This window comes from Coenobita brevimanus, chromosome 46, assembly GCF_032717465.1.
Source record: "Coenobita brevimanus isolate Jiangsu-jjx chromosome 46, ASM3271746v2, whole genome shotgun sequence".
Taxonomy (NCBI): domain Eukaryota; kingdom Metazoa; phylum Arthropoda; class Malacostraca; order Decapoda; family Coenobitidae; genus Coenobita; species Coenobita brevimanus.
In genome coordinates this window covers 38,596,365-38,621,764 of record NC_136999.1, presented here as the reverse complement: position 1 = coordinate 38,621,764, position 25,400 = coordinate 38,596,365, and the positions used below count along the sequence as shown (strand labels likewise).

Genomic DNA, 25,400 nt, shown 5'->3' with positions numbered 1-25,400 from the left:
TTCTCCTGCAAAGAGATTGAGGAAGGCTTGATGCAACTCTGTAAACATTTGCAAGGAACAGTAAAACCTACTCAGGTCAAACAGAAGACTGATATTAAGAAAAAACCCACTTAACCAACCGGCTGGAAAAGCTAAGTCAGAGAAGACTAAGTATGTGCCTAAAGAAGAGATAGGTACTTTCCTTAGTTCCTTACAAGCTGAGGATAAAGTATTAAGGATAAAGAACAGACAAGCTGAGGATATTAAGGAAGTAAAATCTTCCATGGCAAAGGACAGGAAAGTTTGTGTATTTTGTGGTGGGCAACATTCCAGTGCATCTTGTCAACAGTTCCTGATTATGCTTCTAGAGTAGGAAAGCTTCAGGAAGTGGGGTGTTGTGTAATTTTTATGAACTCCGAACATACTGCCGCTGACTGTAAGACTAAATTAAATCTTTATTTTAAATGCATAAAAGATCATCAACATAGTGCTTTATGCCCTAGTATGAAGATTGAAGTTCCTAAACCTGCAAGCGTCAATATGACAATTACAAAAGGGAATGCTCGATTAGTAATGCCAGCTGCAGTTCCCATAGCTGATGCGAAGGTTTTGTTTGAGAATAGAAACCTATTAATATGTACCCTGTTTCATGCATGTGCTCAGAACACCTTCATTTCTGCAGACATTGTGAAGAAATTAAAGTTACCTATTATTGGCAAAGTAAATAAAGCCATTATAGGATTCTTAACAACTAAGAATGCTCAGTCTTTTGATTTGATTAGACCTGTAATACAATTAGGCAGATATAAATGCCATAAAACAGCAGCTGTGCTAGATAATATGGAGACAAGTATATATATAAAGGGCTTGAAGGAAACCTCTGATTATTTACAAAGCTCAGGGATAAAGTTGGCTAAACGGAATGTGGAATCAGATAATGTGGGTCCCATAAAAATGATAATTGGTTCTGATTATTGTGGAAGATTCCTACATAGGACCTTCAGAAGGAATAAGGTATAGTTGTTCAAGAGTCCAGGAGGTAACCTTATTATGGGTCAGTTGCCTTTTCCAAAACAAGTTATATGAGAGGTCAAACTAGTAGACTCAGTCTTTGTTACCCCCACACAGTCATTGATGGTAGCTAGAATAGGTGCAGAATTAGAACCTACTCGATAAATGACTTGTTGGATGAAAGTATTGAACCTGTACACAAACTGTGGGACCTGGACACTGTAGGAATACACTCTGAGGAACCAACCCCTGAAGGTAAAATAACCTTGGATTTGTATAATCAGTCTGTGGAATTTAAGGATGGACAATATTTGGTAGGATTACTATGGAAACTAGACCATTTGGAGATACCAACAAATTACCAAGCAGCTAAGGCTCAGTTAAATTCTCGCCTAAGGAAGTTGAGAGATAAACCAGATCATCTGACCATGTATGATAATATTATAAAGGATCAATTGAAGAATAAATTTATAGAAGAGGTAGAATTCCCTGTTAACCATAAAGGAGGATATTACTTACGGTACCACGTCATGCTGTAAGCAAGGATTCAGTAACTACTCCCATAAGGATAGTATTCAATTGTAGTAGTAAAGCGTCCAAGAGATCGGCTAGCTTGGACGATTACCTATACTCTGGACCTACACTAACAGAGAAGCTAGGAAATGTGTTACTACGATTTAGAGAGAAACCTTACGCTTATACAGCAGACATTAGTAAGGCTCTTCTCAGAATAGGACTGAGAGAGGAGGATTTTTACAAAATTCCTCTGGCCTCATGATCCTCAAAATGAGGATAATCCATTGAAAACTTACTGTTTCCGATCGGTGCTCTTTGGCTCTTGTGCTAGTCCTTTCCTTCTTTGCAACACTTTAAAGCATCATTTTGAAAATGCCAAATGCTCAGAAATAGCTTTTAACATGGATGATTTGCAAGGTGTTGCTGAGTCGGAAGCATTGAAGGCTTAAATAGCCAATTCTGAATGTGAGAAGGCAAAATTACAGAGCTGGAATACAAATTCACTACTTTTTAGGAATAAAATACCAGAGACTTTCCAGATTCTGACGTTCCAAAAATTCAAAATGTGTTAGGTCTTAACTGGGATACAACAGCTGATGTAATAAGTTTGAAACCAATTAATTTCTCTGATATCACTCTCACCAAGAGGTCCTTGTTAAGTCAGGTCTCCATGTTATTTGACCCATTAGGATTGATCAGTCCTATAGTTATTAGGGGCATATGTTTAGTCCAGGAGACTTGGCGAGAAAAGTTAGACTGGGACACTGAATTAGGTGAGACATATGTGGAACAATGGGAACAGATCAGAATGGAGTTTGAGACCGCATCAAGCATGTATTCCCAGGGAAATAAACAGTAATGAGAAGTCGCACTTTTACATATTTTGTGATGCTTTTTAAAGGGCCTATGGAGCAGTAGCTTATTGCGCAACAGGAGAGGATAGTAAGATTATTATGTCCAAAGCCAGAGTTGCACCAATTAGAGGAAGGACCCTACCTCAAATGGAGTTGGCTTCCAAAGAAGTAGAAATTAAATTGGCCAGGTATATCACCACTACTCTTGATACTCAGTTTGAGGATATTTGCATATGGACTAACAGTGAGATTTGTCTTTACTGTATAGGAAAGGAAGACAGTAAAATTTCTTTCTTCCGTAATAGAGTGAAGACTATTAAAGAGCTGCCTTCCATGCATGCATCCGCTAAACAAAATCCAGCTGATCTGCTTTCGAGAGGTTCGACTGTAAGACTGATCAAGGATAACTTGTGGTTTAAAGATGCTAAATGGTTACTCACTAAGGATTGGCCTGAGCAGAAACAGTGCAGTATTGCTGAGGTTAGTGTAGTGAACTTGGATCCTGTAGTACCTGAGCCAGAAGTAATTGACATCAGCCGATTCTCATCAATAAGACAACTTATAAACACTACTAAATTGGTTGTTGAATTTTTGAATAGGAAAGTGGGGTTTCAGAAGTCAGATCCCCTAGAATATTGGATGAAAAGAATACAAAGGAACTATTACAGGGAAATATAAATCCTTTTAGGCCAAGGCACTGGGAACAGGAATAAGCTGATAATGGATTTAGGCTTGTTCTTAGACGGAAAGGGTCTGATTAGGTGTCGGGGCCGATTAATAAAGGCTGATTTGCCTCTCCAAACCAAACTCCCCATTTTATTACCCAAGAGCGGATACTTTGTACAATTAATTATAAAGGAAGCCCATGATTCCACTCTCCATGGAGGTGTGCCGCAGACCTTGGCCCAAATTCGGGAAAGGTATTGGATTCCTAAGGGTAGACAGATCATAAAAAAATATCTCAAAGACTGCATCATTTGTAGGAGGTATGAACAACGACCATATGACTATCCAAAACCACCGGCCCTATCAAGGGATAGAGTAAATGTGAGTCGGCCCTTCCAAGTAACAAGAGAAGACTATACAGGGGCTATAACTGTTACAGGTGAGGGAACTCCTCATAAGGTTTACATTTGTCAATTTACTAGTGCGTACACAAGGACAGTCCATCTAGAAACAGCGGAAGATCTGAGCTCAGAGACATTCCTCAATGGCTTTTGAAGATTTGCCGCTAAAAGGTCTTGCCCTGGCAAGTTAATAAATGACAACGGAACTAATTTCGTTGGAGCAGCACTTTTACTGTTTAACATAATGAATGACGCAAGGGTTAAGTCAGAACTGGGAATCCGAAATTGTACCTGGCAGTTCACAGCTCCAAGAGCTCCATGGCAAAATGGATTTACCGAACGAATGATTGGTACTGTCAAGAACTGCCTGAGGAAAACATTACCCAGAACTAAGATCACAAGAGAAGAATTAAGAACAGTAATAACTGAAACTGAAACCAGGATTAGTAATAGACCCCTGACTTATCTAGATGACACTATCATTTTGCTAAAGGCCTTAACACCGGCTCATAAGTTTTATAGCAGGAGGCTCCATCCGATGCCTAGTGTGGATATCCAGGAAGAAGTAGATGATCCTACCATAGAAAATAATGATTTAGGACAACATCTGCGGGAGGGATATCAATGTCTGAAAAGGGTGTTGGATACTTGGAATAGAAAAGGAAGTGGGGAATATCTTTTGAGCTTACGAGAAAGATTTTATGGGGCTCAGGCTGCCAACAGCAAATCTGTTATAAACATAGGGGATGTGGTCTTATTGATAACCGAACAGCCAAGATCCCAGTGGCCATTAGCTAAAGTGATCTTCATGCACCCAGATTCAGAGGGGGTGCTGAGACTCGTAAAATAAAATGTAGGGGACATACCAGTATAAAAACAACTGATAAACTGATACCCGCTGAGTCAGCGGCTACTCCGGATACAGGGGATGGTGAAGATCAAACGGGTCACGATGCACTACCTAGAAGGGCCGCAGCACATGGTTCTCGAGATCTATGGAGGGAACTCCTGGTTAAGGGTCACATTACATGATACAGCGTATCATTTTCTGCCTGACCCCAAACTGTGGGAAATATTTTCCCCCAGAGCAGTTGCTGTTTCTACTTTTTATAATAGTCATCCCTGGTTAGAAGCAGAGGAAAACTAGGGACCGTTGTTACTTGTTCGAGCGATTTTATAGCCTAGAAATTACGTTCTCTTTAATAATTCTTATTGTTGATAAATGAAATGATACTGCATCTAACCCTCGTGGACAAATATATTGTAAATGCTTATAATTATATGGAAATTTCCATGGACCTAAACTGCGTCTGCGCGTTAGATGATGGGGCGAGGAGGGAAAGGTCTTCATGTAAAGCAGATGTGGATTTAAGATATTCACCTAGTTAAAGGGAATATTTGGTTTAACTTTAGTTTAATTAAAAGTAGGATTAAATTGTTAAATTCGCCCTGTATATATCATGATGTAATCTAACTGTATATAGTACTGTAATTCATTACAAGCTGTCACCCCTACAATTCTATGAGGAACTTAGGGCCCGCCGTTTTCACTCACTGTGCTCCTAGACCTCATCGAGTTAGCTTGTACATACACATTCAAGGACGCCCTGACAGCCCAAGCAATTATAGAAAGGCAACTACAGAAAAGCAGCCTCATCGCCATCGGTTGTCCAACACTGCCTCTTCACTAGCTAAGTAACCTTTACGAATTGGCCAATTCAAGGGGGGATTAGCTAAGAGACAGAAGAGAAATAGTTACTGTAGGTGAGTTAAGGTTATGTTACGGTTCTCCTAACTCTATGAGACTTGTTTGAATTTACTTAAGGACAACTTTAGGGACCAGTAACGACCTACGAGTTGTTAACTAGAAATATTTCACATAAAAAGACTTTGTAGTTACTTGTAGAGAAGTTATATATATTAGACTTGTGGACGAGCAGTTGTTATACTTGAGTAGCTTTGTAAGTAGATAATCTTCTTTCCCATTTGTCATTCAATGACAAGGAGAGGTAAAGAATAGTATGGGACTATTTTTATTTGTCTTGAAAATATTAACAAGTCTCTCACACCATGCGAAGTATAAAATAGAGTCCCGCTAGCTATCTCCCTATCTCTCTCTCTCTCTCTCTCTCTTCCAAGTTGCTAAGCCCTTCTCCCTACGACCTGCCTGTTCTATGGCTAGCCTCCATCTCAGCTCTCTTTCCTAAATTCTGGTGTAGCAGGGGTTGTGTCACGTGTGTCCACTGTGGTTGGAAAATTCTAGAAGCCTGTGTGTGAGTATGTGTGTATGTCTGTGTATGATCACGAGGTGCTGTCGTGTGCCTATAAAGCATTCCTTGAGTTAAGAGTGTGTAAGCATGTTTATCATTGCTCGATTCTTGCTGACACAGTACCTTCTCATCATCTGACTTCCTGCTTCTATCTGTCTCTCTATCTATCTAATTATCTATTTATCTATTATGATTTGTAATTATAATATGGAGTCCTAACATATGCTCGGCCGAGCAGCTGAAGGTCCTCCGACAGCAATTATCATTGACATATGCTAATCTATTAGTACATAATATTGATTATAATATTGTATACATATAATATTTATAGTAAATAGTAATTATTCAGTAATATTAAATTTTAAACAAGTTGTATACATATTTGAATAAATGCATTAAAAGTAAATTATTTAACTGTAATACAGTATGTACTTGGGTTATTGTAGTGGCATTGTGGTAATACATAATTGTAACATTTTATGAATTGTTACAAAATATTGTGATAATGCATAATTGTGTTGGCCTTATAATTGTAGTTACATTTTGTTAATGCAACTGTTACATAAGTGTCTTGGCCTTATAACTGTAGTTAAAGTTACATAAAAGTTACATCTTGTTAATGCAACTGTTACATAATTGGCAAAGTGTAACATAATGCAATCATTTGTCGTTACATAATTGTTACATATCGTTTGTAGTTACATAATTGTAGTTAAAGTTACATAAAAGTTACATCTTGTTAATGCAACTGTTACATAAATGGTACATATTGTTTGTAGTTACATAATTGTAGCAAGTGTAACATAATGCAATCGTTTGTCGTTACATAATTATAATATGGAGTTACATAATTGTTACATATCGTTTGTAGTTACATAATTGTAGCAAGTGTAACATAATGCAATCGTTTGTCGTTACATAATTGTAATAATTGCAGTCCTGACATATGAATCCGGTCATGCTGCGGTCGATGATAGTAATGATGTGCCATGCCACTTTCTTGTGGAGACAACAATTTGCTTTTTTGTTTGTAGTTTATGTGATATTTTGGCATATGTAGTAACACTTACAGTTATTTTCATTTGTTTGGTATGTGATCTTACTCTATTTCTCTCTTCTTTCTTACTTTTTTTTTTTTATGTATTGATTTTCTATAGTTTGTTTTCGCTTGTGTACGCTTTTTCTATGTTGTTCATGGTTGCATAATTACTGGCTAATTTCCTTGGGATACTTTTTTAAAGTTTAGTTTATATTGCACAGGTATTACTGAAAATGATATTATATAGCCCCATATTTTGTTATTTTATATAATAAATATATACACTATATACAGAATTAACTATACACTGACTTGTTGTTCACTTGTACCTCTCGTGGCCAATATATGTGTCAGCACTGTGTGGAAATCATTGTCTTCACGATTGTGTTGAAGATGTTAACTCTTGCTAACGTCATTTGTGTTGGCCATTTTGTTTTTTCTCTAGTTTACCTTGTAACTTAATTTGTCTGTTTCCACTAGGTAGCTTTAATTAATAAATGTTTAATACAGTTATTTTAATCGCTCACTGAGTAACTGTGATGGTATATTTTCTTTATCACTTTGTAGATATAATAATGTATAGCTGTATGTATGAAACACGTATTTTATGTACGTATAAATGGTAACACTCGTTGGTAGTAAATAAATGTTATAATAAATGAATGAATATATACAGTGTAGAATATTTATTGTTGGTGCAAGTATTTAATGATTGAATTATGAAGATAATTGAAGTAAGTATATGAATGTAAGTTGTAACTATACAACACGTTTTATATGTTTGTGCAAAATGTGTTGTCTATCACTGTGTATTGTATAGATGAAGTAACTATGTAACTCACTAATTTTTACCGTGGTGGAAATGGTGTGAGTGATGGTGCAGGTGGTGTGTTGACCGACGTGGCGTATTTTCAGCAAGCACGCATGATGACGTCGACTTCCCACACTGGTAGCTGTGGTGAGTGAATGAGTAACGATGAGTAACTTGAGTGAAGATGAGTGAGTAAGATGAGTTGTGAATATGGACTTGGTATTTGCTTCGTCGTCTTGACCTCTTCACTCCTGCGTCAGCGGTGGAGGTTGGGAGGATGTAGCAGAGAGAGGAAGGTGAGGTCTGGTGGTTATGAGTTATGAGTCGTGTCTCACTCTTCGTTTGTTTGTTTTGTATTTTCTTACTTGATGTATTCTTGGTCCTTTTTTCTTGTGATTTACTCGTTGTAGGATGAAGACTGCTGCTACTTGTAGGTGCGTGTAGAAAATTATACAGACGACTCGTAGAGTTGTTACTTGTAGTTGATTGTAGATGGTTGTAGTTCGTTGGTTCGTCGTAGAAATTTCAAGATTGTTTGTATCAGTACTTTGTTAAACTACTTGCAAGGCGTCCTGTGACCTCTTCACCTCTACATCAGCGTGATGATCGGGGAGACGGAGAGGGGGTTGGTGAGAACTGTCAGGAGCTGGTTGTAAGTTGTTGGTTGTGAGAGGCATTTTTTTGTTTTCAATCTTGATATTATGTAGGAATTCACTGTTGATTCGTAGACGAGGTTCGTATACGTTCGCTGCTACCAAATGTCATAAAAAGACTTTGTAGTTACTTGTAGAGAAGTTATATATATTAGACTTGTGGACGAGCGATTGTTATACTTGAGTAACTTTGTAAGTAGATAATCTTCTTTCCCATTTGTCATTCAATGACAAGGAGAGGTAAAGAATAGTATGGGACTATTTTTATTTGTCTTGGAAATATTAACAAGTCTCTCATACAGAGCGAAGTATAAAGTAGAGTCCCGGTAGCTACCTCCCTATCTCTCTCTCTCTCTCTCTCTCTCTCTCTCTCTCTCTTCCAAGTTGCTAAGCCTTTCTTCCCACTCCCTGCCTGTTCTATGGCTAGCCTCCATCTCAGCTCTCTTTCCTAAATTCTGGTGTAGCAGGGGTTGTCACGTGTGTCCACTGTGGTTGGAAAGTTCTAGAAGCCTGCGTGTGAGTATGTGTGTATGTGTGTGTATGATCACGAGGCGCTGTCGTGTGCCTATAAAGCATTCCTTGAGTTAAGAGTGTGTAAGCATGTTTAGCATTGCTCGATTCTTGCAGACACAGTACCTTATCATCTGACTTCCTGCTTCTGTCTGTCTCTCTATCTATCTAATTATCTATTTATCTATTATGATTTGTAATTATAATATGGAGTCCAAACAGGTGCCCTGGTGAGGCTATCGACTTGTATACATTAAATATTTTACACACAAGTCAAGAGTGAGAGTAGTGGAAATGATTCACTTAAGAGGAGCCTGTGGAGTCACATGGAGAGACAGGCTGACAAATGAGGATATAAAGGAGTGTTCTAGTGAGGATGTGGGTGTGATAAGAAGCGTTAGGAGGAACACACTGAGGTGGTTTGGCTATGTGGAGAGGATGGAGGGTGAGAGACTGACGAGGAGAGTGTATGAGAGTGAGGTGGAGGGGGAGAGAGGGAGGGGGAGGCAGAGGATGAGATGGAGGGATGGAGTGGAGAGGTATGTGAGAGAGGGGGGTGTAAGTTGGGAGCAGGGCAATGAAATGGCTGGGGACAGCGTTTGTTTGTGGCCATCTCGTACGGGATTAAGGCGTCTGGCAATATAGATATACATAATATATATATATATATATCTATATCTATCTATATATATATATAGATAGATAGATAGATAGACAGACAGACTTGTAAAATGACCCAGAAGGATTGAGTAAATAAATTTCTGCATATAGTGTAAAATCGCGGACTGAAGTTCACATTCGCTGGAGGTGAAATATAATGGAACCCCTGACGCATACCTTCTGATATGCACACCTAAATTCTTAATTTTTTTATAAACTTACTATTATCTCTCTCTCGCTCTCTCTCTCTCTCTCTCTCTCTCTCTCTCTCTCTCTCTTGTGTGTGTGAATATATATATATATATATATATATATATATATATATATATATATATATATATATATATATATATTCTTTCCTCATACTTTGACATTTCACACTTCGACGATTCATGCTTCGACGCTACGAAAAGTTTCCATTTTCCTCAAAGTTGGACAAAAATTTCACACCGACGTTACTCCCTGGCCGAGAAAACGCCACCCACGGGTACTGATGCTCACTTGTTGGCAAATTACGACGAGGAAGCAGCTGTGTGAGGAAGTGACTGAAAGCCCAGAGCAGCCAAGGCAGGGCAAGATGAGAATGCAGAAATTAAACCACTGCCTGTCCACCATAACAGAGCTGGTAACCACCATCGAGGCATACACGAGGACCATGCCCGAGGTACCCGAAATCCTGTCCAGCTTAAATACTACAAAGTCTAAACTGTTGGAAGTGTACAATAACAGCATTAGGGAGCAGAAACAAACAAAAATACCAATATTTATCCAGGAGAGACCAAATGTAGCAGATATTATTAGAGACTTGGATGTGGCTGGTACTGGGGATGAGGAGAAAGGAGAAATGGACAGAGAATAGACAGATGAACTGGAACCAGGGTTCGACTTCGAAGGATTCGGCCTATGTGATGGTAATGGGTCTTCCCCAGAAGGGCCCATGTCACCTAGTCACTAGCCCCATCCACCCTGTACAGAAATTAACATGCCCGTCACACACACACACACACACACATACGAGACACGAGAGTGAGAAGACGTGCCGCGCATCGCTTCACACCGCACCAGGTCAAACTCGGCCCGCAAATGGCCATACCTGAAACTTATCTTTATATGAGTCAAGCTCAGTCCTAGGTCCAACTAAATAGTGTCTAAATAGTGTTCTAATGTAAAAAAAAAAAAGGAAGTTTAAGCAAAAGCGTTGTTCCAACAACACAATACAACGAAGTAGGCAGCAGTGCCGAACAAGCAGATCAACTGATACAGTGATGACTGTTTTGTCTCCGACGGAGAGGAATGTAAAACTGTAAGTAGAAACGTTCCGTTATTACCAGAAGATGTCCACCATCTTCAGCAAATAACCTTTGGAAGGAGTTAAGAAAAGGGACAAAGATAGAAAGCAGGATAATGATTTCTACCAGGAACTTGTGGAAATGGAAACGCATAATAAACTGGTAGAACGAGTGCACAGACTAGAGAAGGCTTTTCAGAGTGAATTAGATGAAATTAAAAAGCAGTTAAACTGGCAGAAGTTAGAAAATGAAAATTTAGTAAAGGAGATTAATAAGAATGACACAACAATTGATGAGTTATCAGTTGAGGTGGGTACGCTTAGAAGGAAGATTAGTGAAATGGCAAGCACTGTAGTCAACCATGAGAGTATTATGGAAGAGTTCAGAAATGATACAGAAACACTATGGCAGGCAAGCACTCTGAGAGATCATACTAGTGATATTGAGAAGATAACCCAGGTAAATGAAGCGATGCAAAGCTACAAAAATGATGTGGAAACCACATATGTTGAAATGGTGAAAGTAAGGAAAGAAACAAGAGTTGAAGAAAAGAGCATTAAAAATGAAGTGAAGAAAATAATCCATAAAAATCCACAATCGGTAATAGATTCAGCAGACATCAACAAATTTTTAGTAATCACTGGTATAGAGGAGGAAGAAATAAGAAACAAGATTTCTAGAGACAAAAAGGTGATGGGAAATGTAATGAACATATTGAAGGAAGTGTCAGAGGAAATGTGTAGTAGGGACATAGAAGAACACAAAAGGCTAGGGAAATATGAGAGAAATAAATCAAGGCCCTGAATGTAACCTTCCAGAGTGTAAACACCATGGAGGATATACTGAAAAATGCAAATAAAATTATGGAAAAAGAGGACTTCAAAAATATATGGATAAAGAGATGCCTAACTCAGGAGGAACTTGGATTACTAAAAGAGAAGAGGGAGGAGGCAAAAACAAAGAATGAGGGAAGATCAGAGGAAGAGAAGAACACATTTTCTTTACAAAATAGTTGGACTGCATGTTCGAAAGTGGTACATAAACAGGAGGGAATAAAAAGGAGAAAGGTAGTAAGCCCAAGTCATGACAAGTATGTAAACAAGATGATTAAGTTGATGTACTCAAATGTAGATGGAATAGTGTCTAAATTACAAGAGATGAAGGATTATATCAAAGAAAAGGAACCACATACTGTTTGCCTAACTGAAACAAAGTTAACACTAAGGATATCAAGCGATACACTAAACCTAGAGGAATACAAGATATGGAGAAGAGATAGGAAATTAAAAAGAGGAGGAGGAATGATAATATTAACAAAGAAAAATCTGCAAGTCAAGGAAATAGAACTAGATGTACCATCGCAGGTAGAATTGATCGCAGTAGAGATTAGTACGTCTGAAGAGAAAGTAATTGTGGCAAAGTTATACATACCGCCTAGATCAAACATTCAGGAAAAAGGAGAATATGAAGACCTGGCAGAGAAAACAATTCAGAGTTTAAGAGCATTATTACATAGAAGGAAGGAGAAATCTGGAAGAATTATACTAACTGGTGATGTCAATACAAATATAAACCGGAATACTCTAGATATAAAAAGCCAGGAAAGCTGTTGGGAACTAAAGCTCCTGGACCTTGTGCAGGAGTTTTTCCTAACACAGCATGTAAAAGAAAGCACCAGAAAAAGAGGAACTGACATACCACCAGTACTAGATCTTATATTTCTAGGCAATAAAATGATAAGCAACGTTGGGTCTGGTTAGTACTTGGATGGGTGACCGCCTGGGAACACCAGATGCTGTTGGCATCCCTACGTGTCAAGTGGGGTTGGTGGAGGATTAGTGCCCCTCCCTGTAAAACAATTAACTCTAAGCCCTTGACCACCCCGTTTGGGATACATGGTGTCTGGCAATGAATGAATGAATGACAGTATAACGTATCACCCTCCATTCGGCAAAAGTGACCACGCAGTATTAAGTTACAACTTCAGGATTTCATATGACATAGTTAATGGTAATCAAAGTTACAAAAAGAGCCTTAACTACAAAAACGGCAACTGTCATGACCCAAAGAAATACTTCTTAGAAATAGATTGGGAAAAGGAGCTTAGAGGACGAGATTTAAATGTTATATATAGAAAATTCTGTGAACTTTATGATATAAGAGCCCAGAAGTACATCCCACCACACAAAGCAGCAGAAAAGAAAATAAAGAAATGGTTTAATACAGAATGTAAAAAATCAAAAGAAAAAAGGGATTTGTTGTGGAATAGATACAGAAGATACAATAGTGAAAGGGCATACAACAACTATAAACAGGCAAGAAATGATTATACAAGAATAAGGAGGGAAGCCCAAAAACAGTTTGAGGAGGACATCGAAAATAAAAGTAGTGATCAACGGAAGCTATTTTACAGCTACATCCGAAGCAGAACCAAAGTTAAATACAATCCATTACAGATGAGGGGATTATCTACACACCACAGAAGGATATTTGTGAAGCACTAAATAAGAATATCCAATCAATGTTTACACAAGAAAATAATTCTGAGAGGGATTATTTGGAACATGCATGCTCACACATACTACCAGATATACAAATATCAGAAAAAGAAATACAGGAGGAGATAAGTAAATTAGACAAAGGAAAAGTAAATGGTCCTGATGAAATTTCATGTTGGGTGCTACATGAATGTGCAAAGGAGTTAAGTAAACCATTAATGTAGTTTTAATTTTCAAGGAATCCTTGGGACAACGTAAACTACCTGATATTTGGAAGAAAACAAACATTGTTCGCTTACTCAAGAAAGGGAATAGACAAAATCCACTCAGGTACCGACCAGTATCACTAACCAGTGTTGTAAGTAAGGTATTAGAAAAGTTGATAAGAAAAGTTTGGGTAAATCATCTAGAAGAACACAATATGATAACAGAAAGACAGTTTGGTTTCAGAAAGGGAAAATCATGTGTTACTAATTTGTTGAGCTACTGTGATAGAGTAACAGAAACATTACAGAACAGAGAAGGATGGGTGGACAGTATCTATTCAGATTTCAAGAATGCATTTGACAGAGTACTGCACCAAAGACTTTTGTGGAAACTGTACCATCAAGGAGGAATCCGAGGCAAACTGTATTGTTGGATGCAAGATATTCTTAAGAAAAGAGAAATGAGAACAGTACTAAGGGGAAATTACTCATCATGGAGAGAAGTGACTAGCGGAGTTCCACAAGGCTCAGTGCTGGCACCAATTATGTTTTTAGTGTATAAAAATGATAAAGACAGTAACATTGGAAATGAAAGCTATCTAAATATGTTTGCCGATGATGCAAAAATACAAAGGAGAATTACTTACACGGACTCATGTAAAGAGCTAGAAGAAGAATTAAATAAATTTCATGAATGGAGCAATACATGGCAAATGGAATTCATTGTGGAGAAGTGTCATGTAATCAAGTTTGGTAAAAGTGGAAAAAGACCTGATTGGGATTATATGTTAGGAAGCAAAACCCTACAAACATCAGAAAAAGAGAAGAACCTAGGTGTGATTATCAATAGCAGACTATCTCCGGCTGACCACATCAGTGAGAAGGTACGAAACATGTATACACTGCTTGCAAATATAAGAATAATGTTCACATACATAAATGAAGACATGCTAAGAAAGATAACAACATCATTCATCAGACCAACCCTGGCGTATGCGTCAGTAGTCTGGAGACCTAACCTCAAAAAACACATAGATAAGATTGAAAAAGTTCAAAGGGCCGCTACAAGATGGGTACCAAGCTTAAGGGATCTAAGCTACAAAGAAAGACTAGGAAAACTGAATCTACCTACACTATAGGAGAGAAGGAAAAGAGGAGACATGATTATGCTATACAAATGCATATCAGGGAAGGAGAAAGTAGACATAAATGATTACATAACCTATGGGGATGCATCAGCAAGAGGACACTGCAAAAAATGCATAAAAAGAGAGGCGATAAAGACGTAAGGAAATTTTATTTCCCAAATAGGGCAATTGATCAATGGAATGCACTACCGAATGAAATAGTATGTGCCAAAACAGTTCATAAATTCAAGGATATGTACGATAAAAATGGTTTAAGACACGGGACAGTACGAGCTTCACTCATTCCTGTAAAGATACAATCAGGTAAGAACACACACACACACGCACACACTCACATGCAAACACAAGCATGCACACACCTGGTTATTATTCCCCATCCACCATGTACAGAACTTCACATGACCTACAGTAACATCCTCATCTAATCCCTCCATTTGATTTTTTTTTTTTTTTTTTTCAGATTTTCAGTAAACCGTGTGCTCGGACGTACTGTTATTATCACCCAGTTTGACCCTAATTACAATGTAATATAAACTAAAAATATTCTTCGGTTCATTTTGTTTGGTATTTCCTGTGTTTTTCGCGCGGTTTTGGCAGAACATACCTCGGTCGAACTATGAGGAAAGACAATATATATCTATTTATCTATCTATATATATATATACAGTATATATATATATATATATATATATATATATATATATACAGTACATATATATATATATATATATATATATATATATGAAGCCTCTGTGGTACAATGGTAAAGTGTGCGTCCCCGTACACTGAAGAACGAGGGTTCGCACCACTCCAGGGTAATAAACTTTGGGAGAATTCTTCCAACCAAGTACTGCTTTGGTGGACATAAGAGGTGCTGTGGTTGAACCAGTTTCGCATACTGTAAAGTATGCTTGCACCCAGTCGGCTTGCGTAGGTCGATTACACTTGATTCAGAGACTACAGACAAATCCAAATTCACTACAACACTACAATCACACATATAAGCAATTCTCACTCTACATACAATCTCTACCAGACGGCCTAAGCCGTAGAGATACATTGGCTGTATAAGTCCCCACTTCGGTCGGGATAGGCTGGTCCTGCAGTGGACATTCCAACGGCTGCTGCTGCTGCTATATATATAAATATATATATATATATATATATATATATATATATATATATATATATATATATATATATATATATATATATATATATATATATACATTGGCTGTATAAGTCCCCACTTCGGTTGGGATAGGCTGGTCCTGCAGTGGATACTCCAACGGCTGCTGCTGCTGCTATATATATATATATATATATATATATATATATATATATATATATATATATATATATTGCCAGATGCCTCAATTCCGTCTGGGGTGGCCACAAACAAATCGCCTCCACATCGCCCTGTCCCCCGCCATCTCACTGCCCTGCTCCCAACTCACACCCCCCTCTCTCATATACCCCTCCACTTCATCCCTCCATCTCATCCTCGGCCTCCCCCTCCCTCTTCCCCCCTCCACCTCACTCACATACACTCTCTTCGTCAGTCTTTCACCCTCCATCCTCTTCACATGGCCAAACCACCTCAGTGTGTTCCTCATAACGCTTCCTATCACATCCACATCCACACCACAACTCTCCTTTATATCCTCATTCGTCAGCCTGTCTCTCCATGTGACTCCACAGGCTCCTATTAAATAACTCATTTCCACTGCTCTCACTCTTGACTTGTGTCCTTCCAACAATGTCCAAGCTTCACTTCCGTACATTAGAGTTGGTATTAAAATAGTGTCATGTAGTAACTTTTTCACTTTCATGCTCACTTCCCTGTTTCTTATCACTGCTTTCAAAGAACCAGCAACCTTTCTTCCCTGCTGTACCCTTTCACGCACTTCATCCTCCAAACCTCCATCCTTACTCATCACACTACCCAAGTACTTAAACGTACCCACATTTTCCAATTCCTCACCATCCAACCTCGCTGTACGTTCACTGACTTTACCTCTCTCAAAGACCATCACTTTACTCTTCCCTACATTCAACTTTAGATTCCGTTTCTTACACACTCTCCCAAACGCATCCACCAAGCCTTGCAGGTCCCCTTCGTCTTCACTCAACAACACAGTATCATCTGCAAACAACAGTACAGGGAGCTTCCAAACACTATCCTCTCTCACCAGGGCCACTCCAACATCCACTACCCTACCTTGTACCTCTTTTATTACCCCATCCATGTAAAGATTGAACAACCATGGAGACATGACACATCCCCGTTTCAACCCAACTTTCAAAGAGAAAAATTCACTTAGTTCACCATCCACACGCACTGCAGCCTTCGCACCATCGTACATACTCTTTACTGCATTCGACAACTTCCCATCTTCTCCATATATTCTTAACACTTTCCACAATCTTTGTCTATCCACCCTGTCATATGCTTTCTCCAAATCCATGAAAGCCGCATACAACTTCTTTCCCTTCTCTAGAAACGTTTCCACTAAAGATCTAAGAATGAATATCTGATCTACACAACCTCTTCCCTTCCTAAAGCCTCCCTGTTCTTCTCCAACTAATTTCTCTGTTCTTTCTCTAACTCTGTCAATAAGTATCCTACCATACACTTTTCCTATTATACTAAGAAGACAAATGCCCCTATGATAACCACACGCTTCTTTTTCCCCTTTTCCTTTGTACAAGGGAATAATTATACCTGACTTCCAATCCTCCGGGACTCTACCTTCCTCCCAGGCCAATCTGCACATCTTCCACATCCATTCTATTACTATCTCTCCCCCATGCTTCAACATTTCACCACACACTCCATCAATTCCTGGGGCTTTCCCTGATTTAACTTTCTTCATTGCTTACACAACTTCTATCCTACTGATTTCTTCCTGTCTTGTCACCTCCCTCCTTCTCCCAGCCATTCCCCAGCCACTTATACTCGCATTACTTCCATCCTCTATGTTCAACAATTCCTTAAAGTGTTCTCTCCATCTGCATCTGCTCACTTTTTCTCCCTTCTCCACTAGTAATCTACATTTTTATCTTTCACTCCCCTGCTAACTTTACTTCCACCCTGACTTACTCTTTTCACCTCTTTCCCTCCTCTTTACACTCAAATTCCTTCCAAATTCCTCATCCACTCTCTTCTTACTCTCTCTTACTAATCTTTTCACCTCTCTTTCTTTCTACATATAACTCTCTCTTCCGCCTCTCAACTTGTTCCATGCCCCTATTTCTTATCCATTCATTGTATGCTTTCTTCTTTTGTGCCACAGCCTGTCTCACCTCTTCAGTCCACCACGCTGTTCCTTGCAACCCCCCCTCCGTCTTCTCTTCCTTCCACACACCACATCACATGCTGCACATATTTCTTCTGTAAATTTATATATATATGTATATATATATATATATATATATATATATATATATATATATATATATATATACATATATACATATATAAAGTAATCCCTTCAATATCCAATGTAATAGAGCCAAAGGCATGTCCGGATAGTGATCCTGTCCGGATATTGGGCCCCAGCCTCCTGGACTTGTCCTTATGGACCCTAACTCAGAAAAACACCTATACAACTCCCTCTGGACATGCATTGCACCTATTTAACACCCAAATCACACCAATAAGGGACATAAAAGACTGAAATAAATGCAAAAGAACCATAAAATGAGGTTTTAGAGGTGAGTTTATACAATATTAAACATTCTGGGTACATACAAGTCCCTGGCTCCTGGACTGGTTTGAATCGCCAGTTTGCAGTCCACAGTTAATCCTCTGCACTCTAAATTCTAATTTCTTGACACTGCACAACACTGTAAATTCCCGTGTGTACTAGTGGCGAGGTATTGCAGTTTATTTACTGTTTATTCACAAAAAACAAACACCTGTGGCTTGCACTGCTATAAGCATCTGCTCTCGATCGGAGTTAGGCTGTGACTGTTGATGATGGTGGGGTAACAGAGTTCCCAGATTGCAATGGCCACATTACCAATCTCCTCAACTTTCATTACCAAATTTAATTTTTCATTACCAAATTCGTAAAGCTAGCATTTATTCTTCACTAATTATATATATATCTATCTATCTATCATTTCCTGTGGCACCCTCGGGGATGCATAGGGCCTCGATGAACTCACACCACCACATCCTATCTTGTGCCAACTCCTCAAGATCTCCCCAACACTCATCCCCAGCTTCCCGTCTCATTGTCCTCACCCACGTCTCTTTTGGCCTTCCTCTACCTCTCCTACCAAGTGCCACCCACCTTGGTGTACCTCGTACTATTCCCTGTCTCCTATACACATGTCCTAGCCACTTCCATCGTGAGAATCTAACATATTCATCGATCGGCTGCACTCCCGTTATTTCTCTAATTCTACTATTTGGTATCCTTTCCCACCACTTAACTCCTAATATTCTTCTAAGTGCTTTGTTTTCAAACACCAAGAATTTATTTTCCATAGTCACTGTGCTGTACCAAGACTCGTGTCCATAAATTAAGATACTCCTAACCATTACCTTATAAAGTTTGATTTTTGTATGCACAGAGAAATTGTTATTATTCCAAATATTTTTAAGCATTCCCATTGCCTGATTAGCCTTCTTTAACCTTTCCTCGAATTCAAAGTTCAAAGAACCATCCTTGGCTAAATAAGTACCTAAATATTTAAACCTATCAACTTGCTTTACAACCATACCTCCAATTACACATTCCTGCGCATTTTCCATATTCATATTGATTATTTCAGTTTTTCCACAATTAATAACCAAACCCACCTTGCGACCTTCACTCACCAAACAGTCCAACACTCTCTGCATCTCTTCTGGCCCATCACAAATCAAAACTATATCATCTGCATAATCTAAATCCAAAAGTTTCCTGTTCTCTCCCCAAAGTATACCTGCACCGGTTTCTGTTCCAACGCGTTTCATAATATAATCAATGACCAATATAAATAGTAAAGGCAATAGAACACCACCTTGAATTACTCCGGACTTGACTTCAAACGAATCACTCAGACAACCATCAACCATCACTTTACAAAATGTGTCCTCATGCATGTTCATAATGACCCTCACAAACTCCTCTGGTATTCCATAATGTCTCATGATCTTCCCCATAGTCTCTCTCGAAACACTATCAAAAGCCTTTTCAAAATCAACAAAACAAAGACTTAACGGTACTCTCATTTCATTAACTTGCTGCATCAAATGCCTAACTATAAAGATCTGATCATTGCAACCACGTCCCTTTCTAAAACCAGCCTGTTCATCCCTCAGAATACCCTCAACCACTGGCTCAAACCTATTTAACAACACTCTACTGAAAACTTTCAAAGCTATCGGTGACAAAGAGATTCCCCTCCAATTACCACATTCACTCAGGTCTCCCTTCTTCGGAACTTTAACAATTACACCATTCTTCCAAACTGATGGTAGTAACCCCGTCACCCATATCTTATTGAATAGCTTGATCAGGATCATTATTAATCTATCCCCCTCCACTTTAAACATTTCCGGAAATAAACCATCCTCCCCTGGTGCCTTATTATTCTTTAACTGTTTTACTGCTTTCTCCACTTCTGCAAGCCTCAACTCTCCTGTTTCTATATTTAAAATCTTCCTGAGCAGACGGTATATCCTCTTCTGGTGGTATTGGTCTATTAAGAACTGTCTCAAAGTGCTCTTTCCATCTATTTTTAATATCTCCATCTTTGGTCAATAAATTTCCTTCCCTGTCTCTAACTGGTATTTCCTTGCGTTTACCTGCATTACCACTCAGTTCTCTAATCGATTCATATGCTATTCTTTGACTCTGTCCATCATTTTTGTTTATTAAGATTTCAGTCTCTGCAACCTTTTCATCCACACATCTTCTTTTATCTCTTCTAGCTAACCTTCTTACTTCTGAATTCAAACTCCAGTACGCAGCTCTTGCTAATTCAATCTCTTGTTCATCAACGCATTGCATCTCACTCCTCAATTTAGCCTCACCTCTCTTTTTTTATCATATCCCACGTTTCCTCTGATATCCATTTCTTTCTCCTGAAGCTATGTCTCCTTCCAATCGTACATTCAGCAGTCTCATGCAAAACTTTGTTCACATCCTCCCACATCTCATCTACACTTCTCTCCCCCTCTTCCAATGTTTCCAACACCAAAAACCTATTTCTGCATTCTAATCTGAATTCCTCCTTTTCTTCTCCTTCCCTTCTAAGCTTAACAATATCGTATCTACCAACACCAGATTTTTCCTTCTTCTGATTTTTAAGTTTAAACCTTATTTTTGCAATGCTGAGTTGATGGTCACTACCAATATCCGCTCCCCGTTTAACATGAACATCTAGCAGAGAATTTCTATGCCTCCTACTGATAGCGATGTGATCAATCTGATTTTTATGTTTTCCACACGGCGACACCCAAGTTGTCTTGTGTATATTGCAATGCTGAAAGTGGAAATACATGTAAACACTCTCCTTATAACTAACACCATGTTGATTGTTTTCACGCTATGTAGGGTAGCAGATTAATCAGAGAGAGCAAACAATCCGCCATCTCCATCCTGTGTATCCTCATACATGTGAAAAATCCATTTGGTAATGCATTATTCTGATTCATTACCAAACAAATTTTTCATTACCAAATTGGCACACACTTGGTAATAAAAAATACCAAATAGCAACCCTGACAGGGGAGGGGGGAGGAAGGAAGGGGTGAAGGGACCATGGTGTAACAGCTGTTTGACGCCACGCAGCAATTTCAAATTACGGATGGGAAAAGAGTCAGATTTTTTTCGAATTTTTGCAGTTTTTAGCCCATTTTGGGAATATTGGATCCCGGGATGATTATGTCCGGTTAGTGGGGATGTTCGGATATTGGATGTTCGGATATTAGAGGGATTACTTACATATTTTATATATATATATATATATATATATATATATATATATATATATATACATATTTTACTGGGTATATATATATATTTATATATATATATATATATATATATATATATATATATATATATATATATATATATATATATATATATATATATATATATATATATATATATATATATATATATATATATATATATATATATATATATATATATATATCATCAGCCGTTTGAGTATCCACTCCAGGACCGGCCTATCCCAACTGAAATCGGGACGATACAGCCAATGTATCTCTACCAAGTGGCTTAGGCTGTATGGTAGAAATTGTATGTAGGGTGAGAAGTGCTTGTAAGTGTAATTGTAGTGTTGGAGTGGCTTTGGATGTGTGTGTAGTCTGTGAACCAAGTGTAATTGGCTCGCGCAAGCTGACTGGGTGCAAGCATACTTTGCAGTAAGCGACACTGGTTCAACCACAGCACCCCTTGTGTCCGCCAATGCAGAACGTGGCCAGGTGAACACTCCCAAAGTTTATTACCCTGGCGAGATGCAAACCCTGGTCCACCCATGTATGAAATGCACACTCTACCATTGTACCACAGAGGCTCCTACATTATATATATATATATATATATATATATATATATATATATATATATATATATATATATATATATATATATATATATATATATATATATATATATATATATATATATATATATATTGGTACACATGAACAACAAGGATCGACTTTTTTTTTTTTTCCTTATTTTCATTGCACATGATTATAGTCTACTTTTATGTTTTGACTTTGTGTATCGGTGCTGGAAAGTTTACCTTGGTTTGCCCCCAGCTCGAACTAGTAAGCCTGTAAAAAAAAATGTTTAAGGAATTTGTGGTTATTATTTGATTTCTATAGAATTCTTGTACGCTATGACTTAGTGGAATAAAATAATATCGTAAAGTAGTAGAGATAGCTGGGTCGGTATTACGGACTACGAGTATGCAGTTCTTAAAGCTGCATGGTATTCAGAGCCATGAAGGTTTTTGAAAAGAAAATGTTAGCTCAGAGATAAAATGGTAACATTACCCAAGTACACAACTTCGTACGTTTAGAATAAAGCTTGAAAACTTATTTGTAATCAGTGTAAACTTGGTAAATTATCAAGAAAGTATTCACAACCAATAAGGACAGTGTGGTCTCACACAGCTGTTAACATCCTTCTAATATCTGACACCATCAATAGCTGAGTGAGGTGTTGTGGTGCATGACTGTGATGGTGGTGAGTGACAACCCAGACTTCCTGTCCATTTTCGCCGAGTCCTCCTTCAAGACTCACCTGCTGATGATTCAGCAAACGAGGATGCTCGCCTTCACTCGCCTCCCTCTCCATCGTCTCCACACCCTCCACCACCTTCACAGGACATTCTCCTGCACTGACTCACTCATGGCCATTGTCAACGACGACGTGACAACATTCAGGTAATCGTCATAATATGATACTAACCCCTCCGCTACACAGGGTTAAATAAAGTATTTTTTAAAAGTAGTTAACCATCTTTAGTATATTTAAAGGGCAAAATACTCATGCATCATGCTAAATAAGTAAATCCACTTCTTTGCCTTGTAGCCTCCATGAATTTTCTTGACGTTTTCTGCACATCTAGCACTTGCTGCTAAATTACATGTAACTGGTAACTCAAGCAATGTTACATTAGCTAGAAAATCACCGAGATGCCCAATAACTGTGTAATATATATATTAAAGCACAAATAACTTCACAAAATATTTTTAAGCGATACTAACACAAGTGAAACTGGGGGAGGCGGTGGCTCAATCGGTAGAGAGGCTGCCTGCAGTCCTAATGGACCCAGGATCAAATCCCGGCTAGGGCAGGGAACAGTTTGAGGATTTGAATTTCATAAAAGCAGACTTTGCTGATCTACCAGAAGACCCGCCGACATGTAAAAATACCCCACTAATGCCAATACACAAGTCCTGTATGAGACAGCCCTAGCATGTATTCAATATGGACGGTGGGTGTTAGTGCCGAGGTGGTGACATGTAGAGGTGTTTGGTATGTAGGAGGACTAATGGGCCTTCGGAGCAGGCTGTGAAGCCTATGCCAAGAGTTGGACCAAAAAAAAAAAAAAAAACATTGCTTTGTATCGGGCACTCATTACATTTTAATAAAAGTTGCCAAAGATCATCCTTATTCATTATACAGTGTTGTTTTCAAATGACTCTAAGCTACGTATTAATAGTCACATTACAGGGCTTCGTAGCTCCTTTTTTGCGATTTATTATAGATAATGATATTCAACATTCTCTTGTATGCTATTTCCGTAATTTTAATATCGACATTCGTTACATCAATAACACACAGGGTAATACTGAGGTACAGGGAGCAGAACAAATTGCTGAGGAATAAGTGACCAAGCATGCAAAACCCATTATGACCCTAAGTGACTAGCGAACCAAATAAACCCGGCAGGTGCCCCTGCCATCACACAATGCCCCATCAGATTCTCGGGGTTCTACTTCCCGGCCTTCTCGCCCGGGGGGTTCCACTGAGGGAGTGCAGCCTGGAAGCAGCTGTGCTTCCTCCAGGGAGGTGCCTCCTGTCTCTGGGGGTGTCCCCTCTGCGGTGGTTCTTCCAGCATCTGGGAGTGCCTTCCCCATCCCAGTTCCTCCAGTTCCTCCTGTGACAAACACCCGTGTCGATGCTACACTTTGCTTTGACACATCCAAAACTCCCGATGTCCTTCCTGTGCATCCTTGTCCTGACATATCCAAAAAAACCAGCATCTCTCATACTTCTGTATCAGCTGCTACTTCCGTACCGACTGCTGCTCCTGTACCATTTGCCCTCTCTGCTACTGTTGCTCACTCTTCTTTACAGTGTGGCACTATAGTTTCTAATGCTTTAAGTTCTGGTGCAGAGATGGAGGTTGCATCTGCCAACCTCAAACGAGTGAGGAGTGAGGAGTTTTTGGGTGACTCCCCTCCTTCTAAGGTTCAAACTTCTGTACCACATGAGGATTCTGAGGGGGTTCTTCGCTCGACAACCCAGCCAGTGGTGGCGTCTAAGTCTGTGAGTGTTCATGATGGCCCTTCTAGGATTCCCGTCCCTGCCTCTTCCTCAGGTGTGGTGGGACCTGGGTCTTCAGATACTTATAGAGCTCAGTCGCTTGCTCCCTCTGATCCGTCACCCAGTGGCCAACCTTTGGATGATTTGGTTGAGGGGGGGTTCGGCTGGCCCCGAGGTGCCAGCTGAACCCTCACATGGGTGTGTGGACGGGGCACTTGGGGGTTCCAAGAAGGTCTCTGTGCTTCGGACTCATTCTGGTGATGGGTGGGACATGTCTCGGGTTAAGGGTTCTTCCACCCATGGAAACTCTAAATCTTCATTGCCTTCTCAGTTGATGAGGCAGAGCTCCACGCCTAGGAAGAAGGGCTTTCACTCCCTTCCCAACAAGGTTGCTACATAGCTTTCCAAGTTCATAATATTTAATACTAATCACTATGGCTCAATCGGTTCCAATCTGTCTTCAGTGGAACTGTAGAGGTGCCATGGCAAATTGGGAGGAATTGCAGTTATTACTCTCTGCTCTGAACTCACTATGTGTGTGTCTTCAGGAGACTATGGTGGGGGACAGACAGTTCCCTTCCATTAGGGGGTATAAGGCCTTCCATGCATCTCCTCCTGGTGGTCACAGCGGTGGATGTGCAATTTTGTGCCGTTCTGATGTCCCCTTTATTTCCTTTGAGATTCAGTCACCCTTTCAAGTTCTAGCAGTACAGATGCACGTTGGGAGGTGCTATACCGTCTGTTGTCTGTACCTTCCACCCTCCGTTCCTGTTATACGTGCTGATCTAGAAACCCTTATCAGCCAACTTCCACCCCCTTTCCTGCTCCTTGGTGACCTTAATAGCCGCCATCCTT

General features: G+C 39.2%; 1 protein-coding gene across 1 annotated transcript in view; it reads left to right on the top strand.

The window, feature by feature from the left end:
- The window catches only part of LOC145398699 (uncharacterized), a 35,555-nt gene extending 12,615 nt beyond the window's left edge, over positions 1 to 22,940 (top strand). The window contains exon 3 of the mRNA XM_080271501.1: positions 22,701 to 22,940. Coding sequence (XP_080127627.1) covers positions 22,701 to 22,940 — 240 coding nt within the window. The remainder of the gene's footprint in view (positions 1 to 22,700) is intronic.
- Positions 22,941 to 25,400: the final 2,460 nt, after the last annotated feature.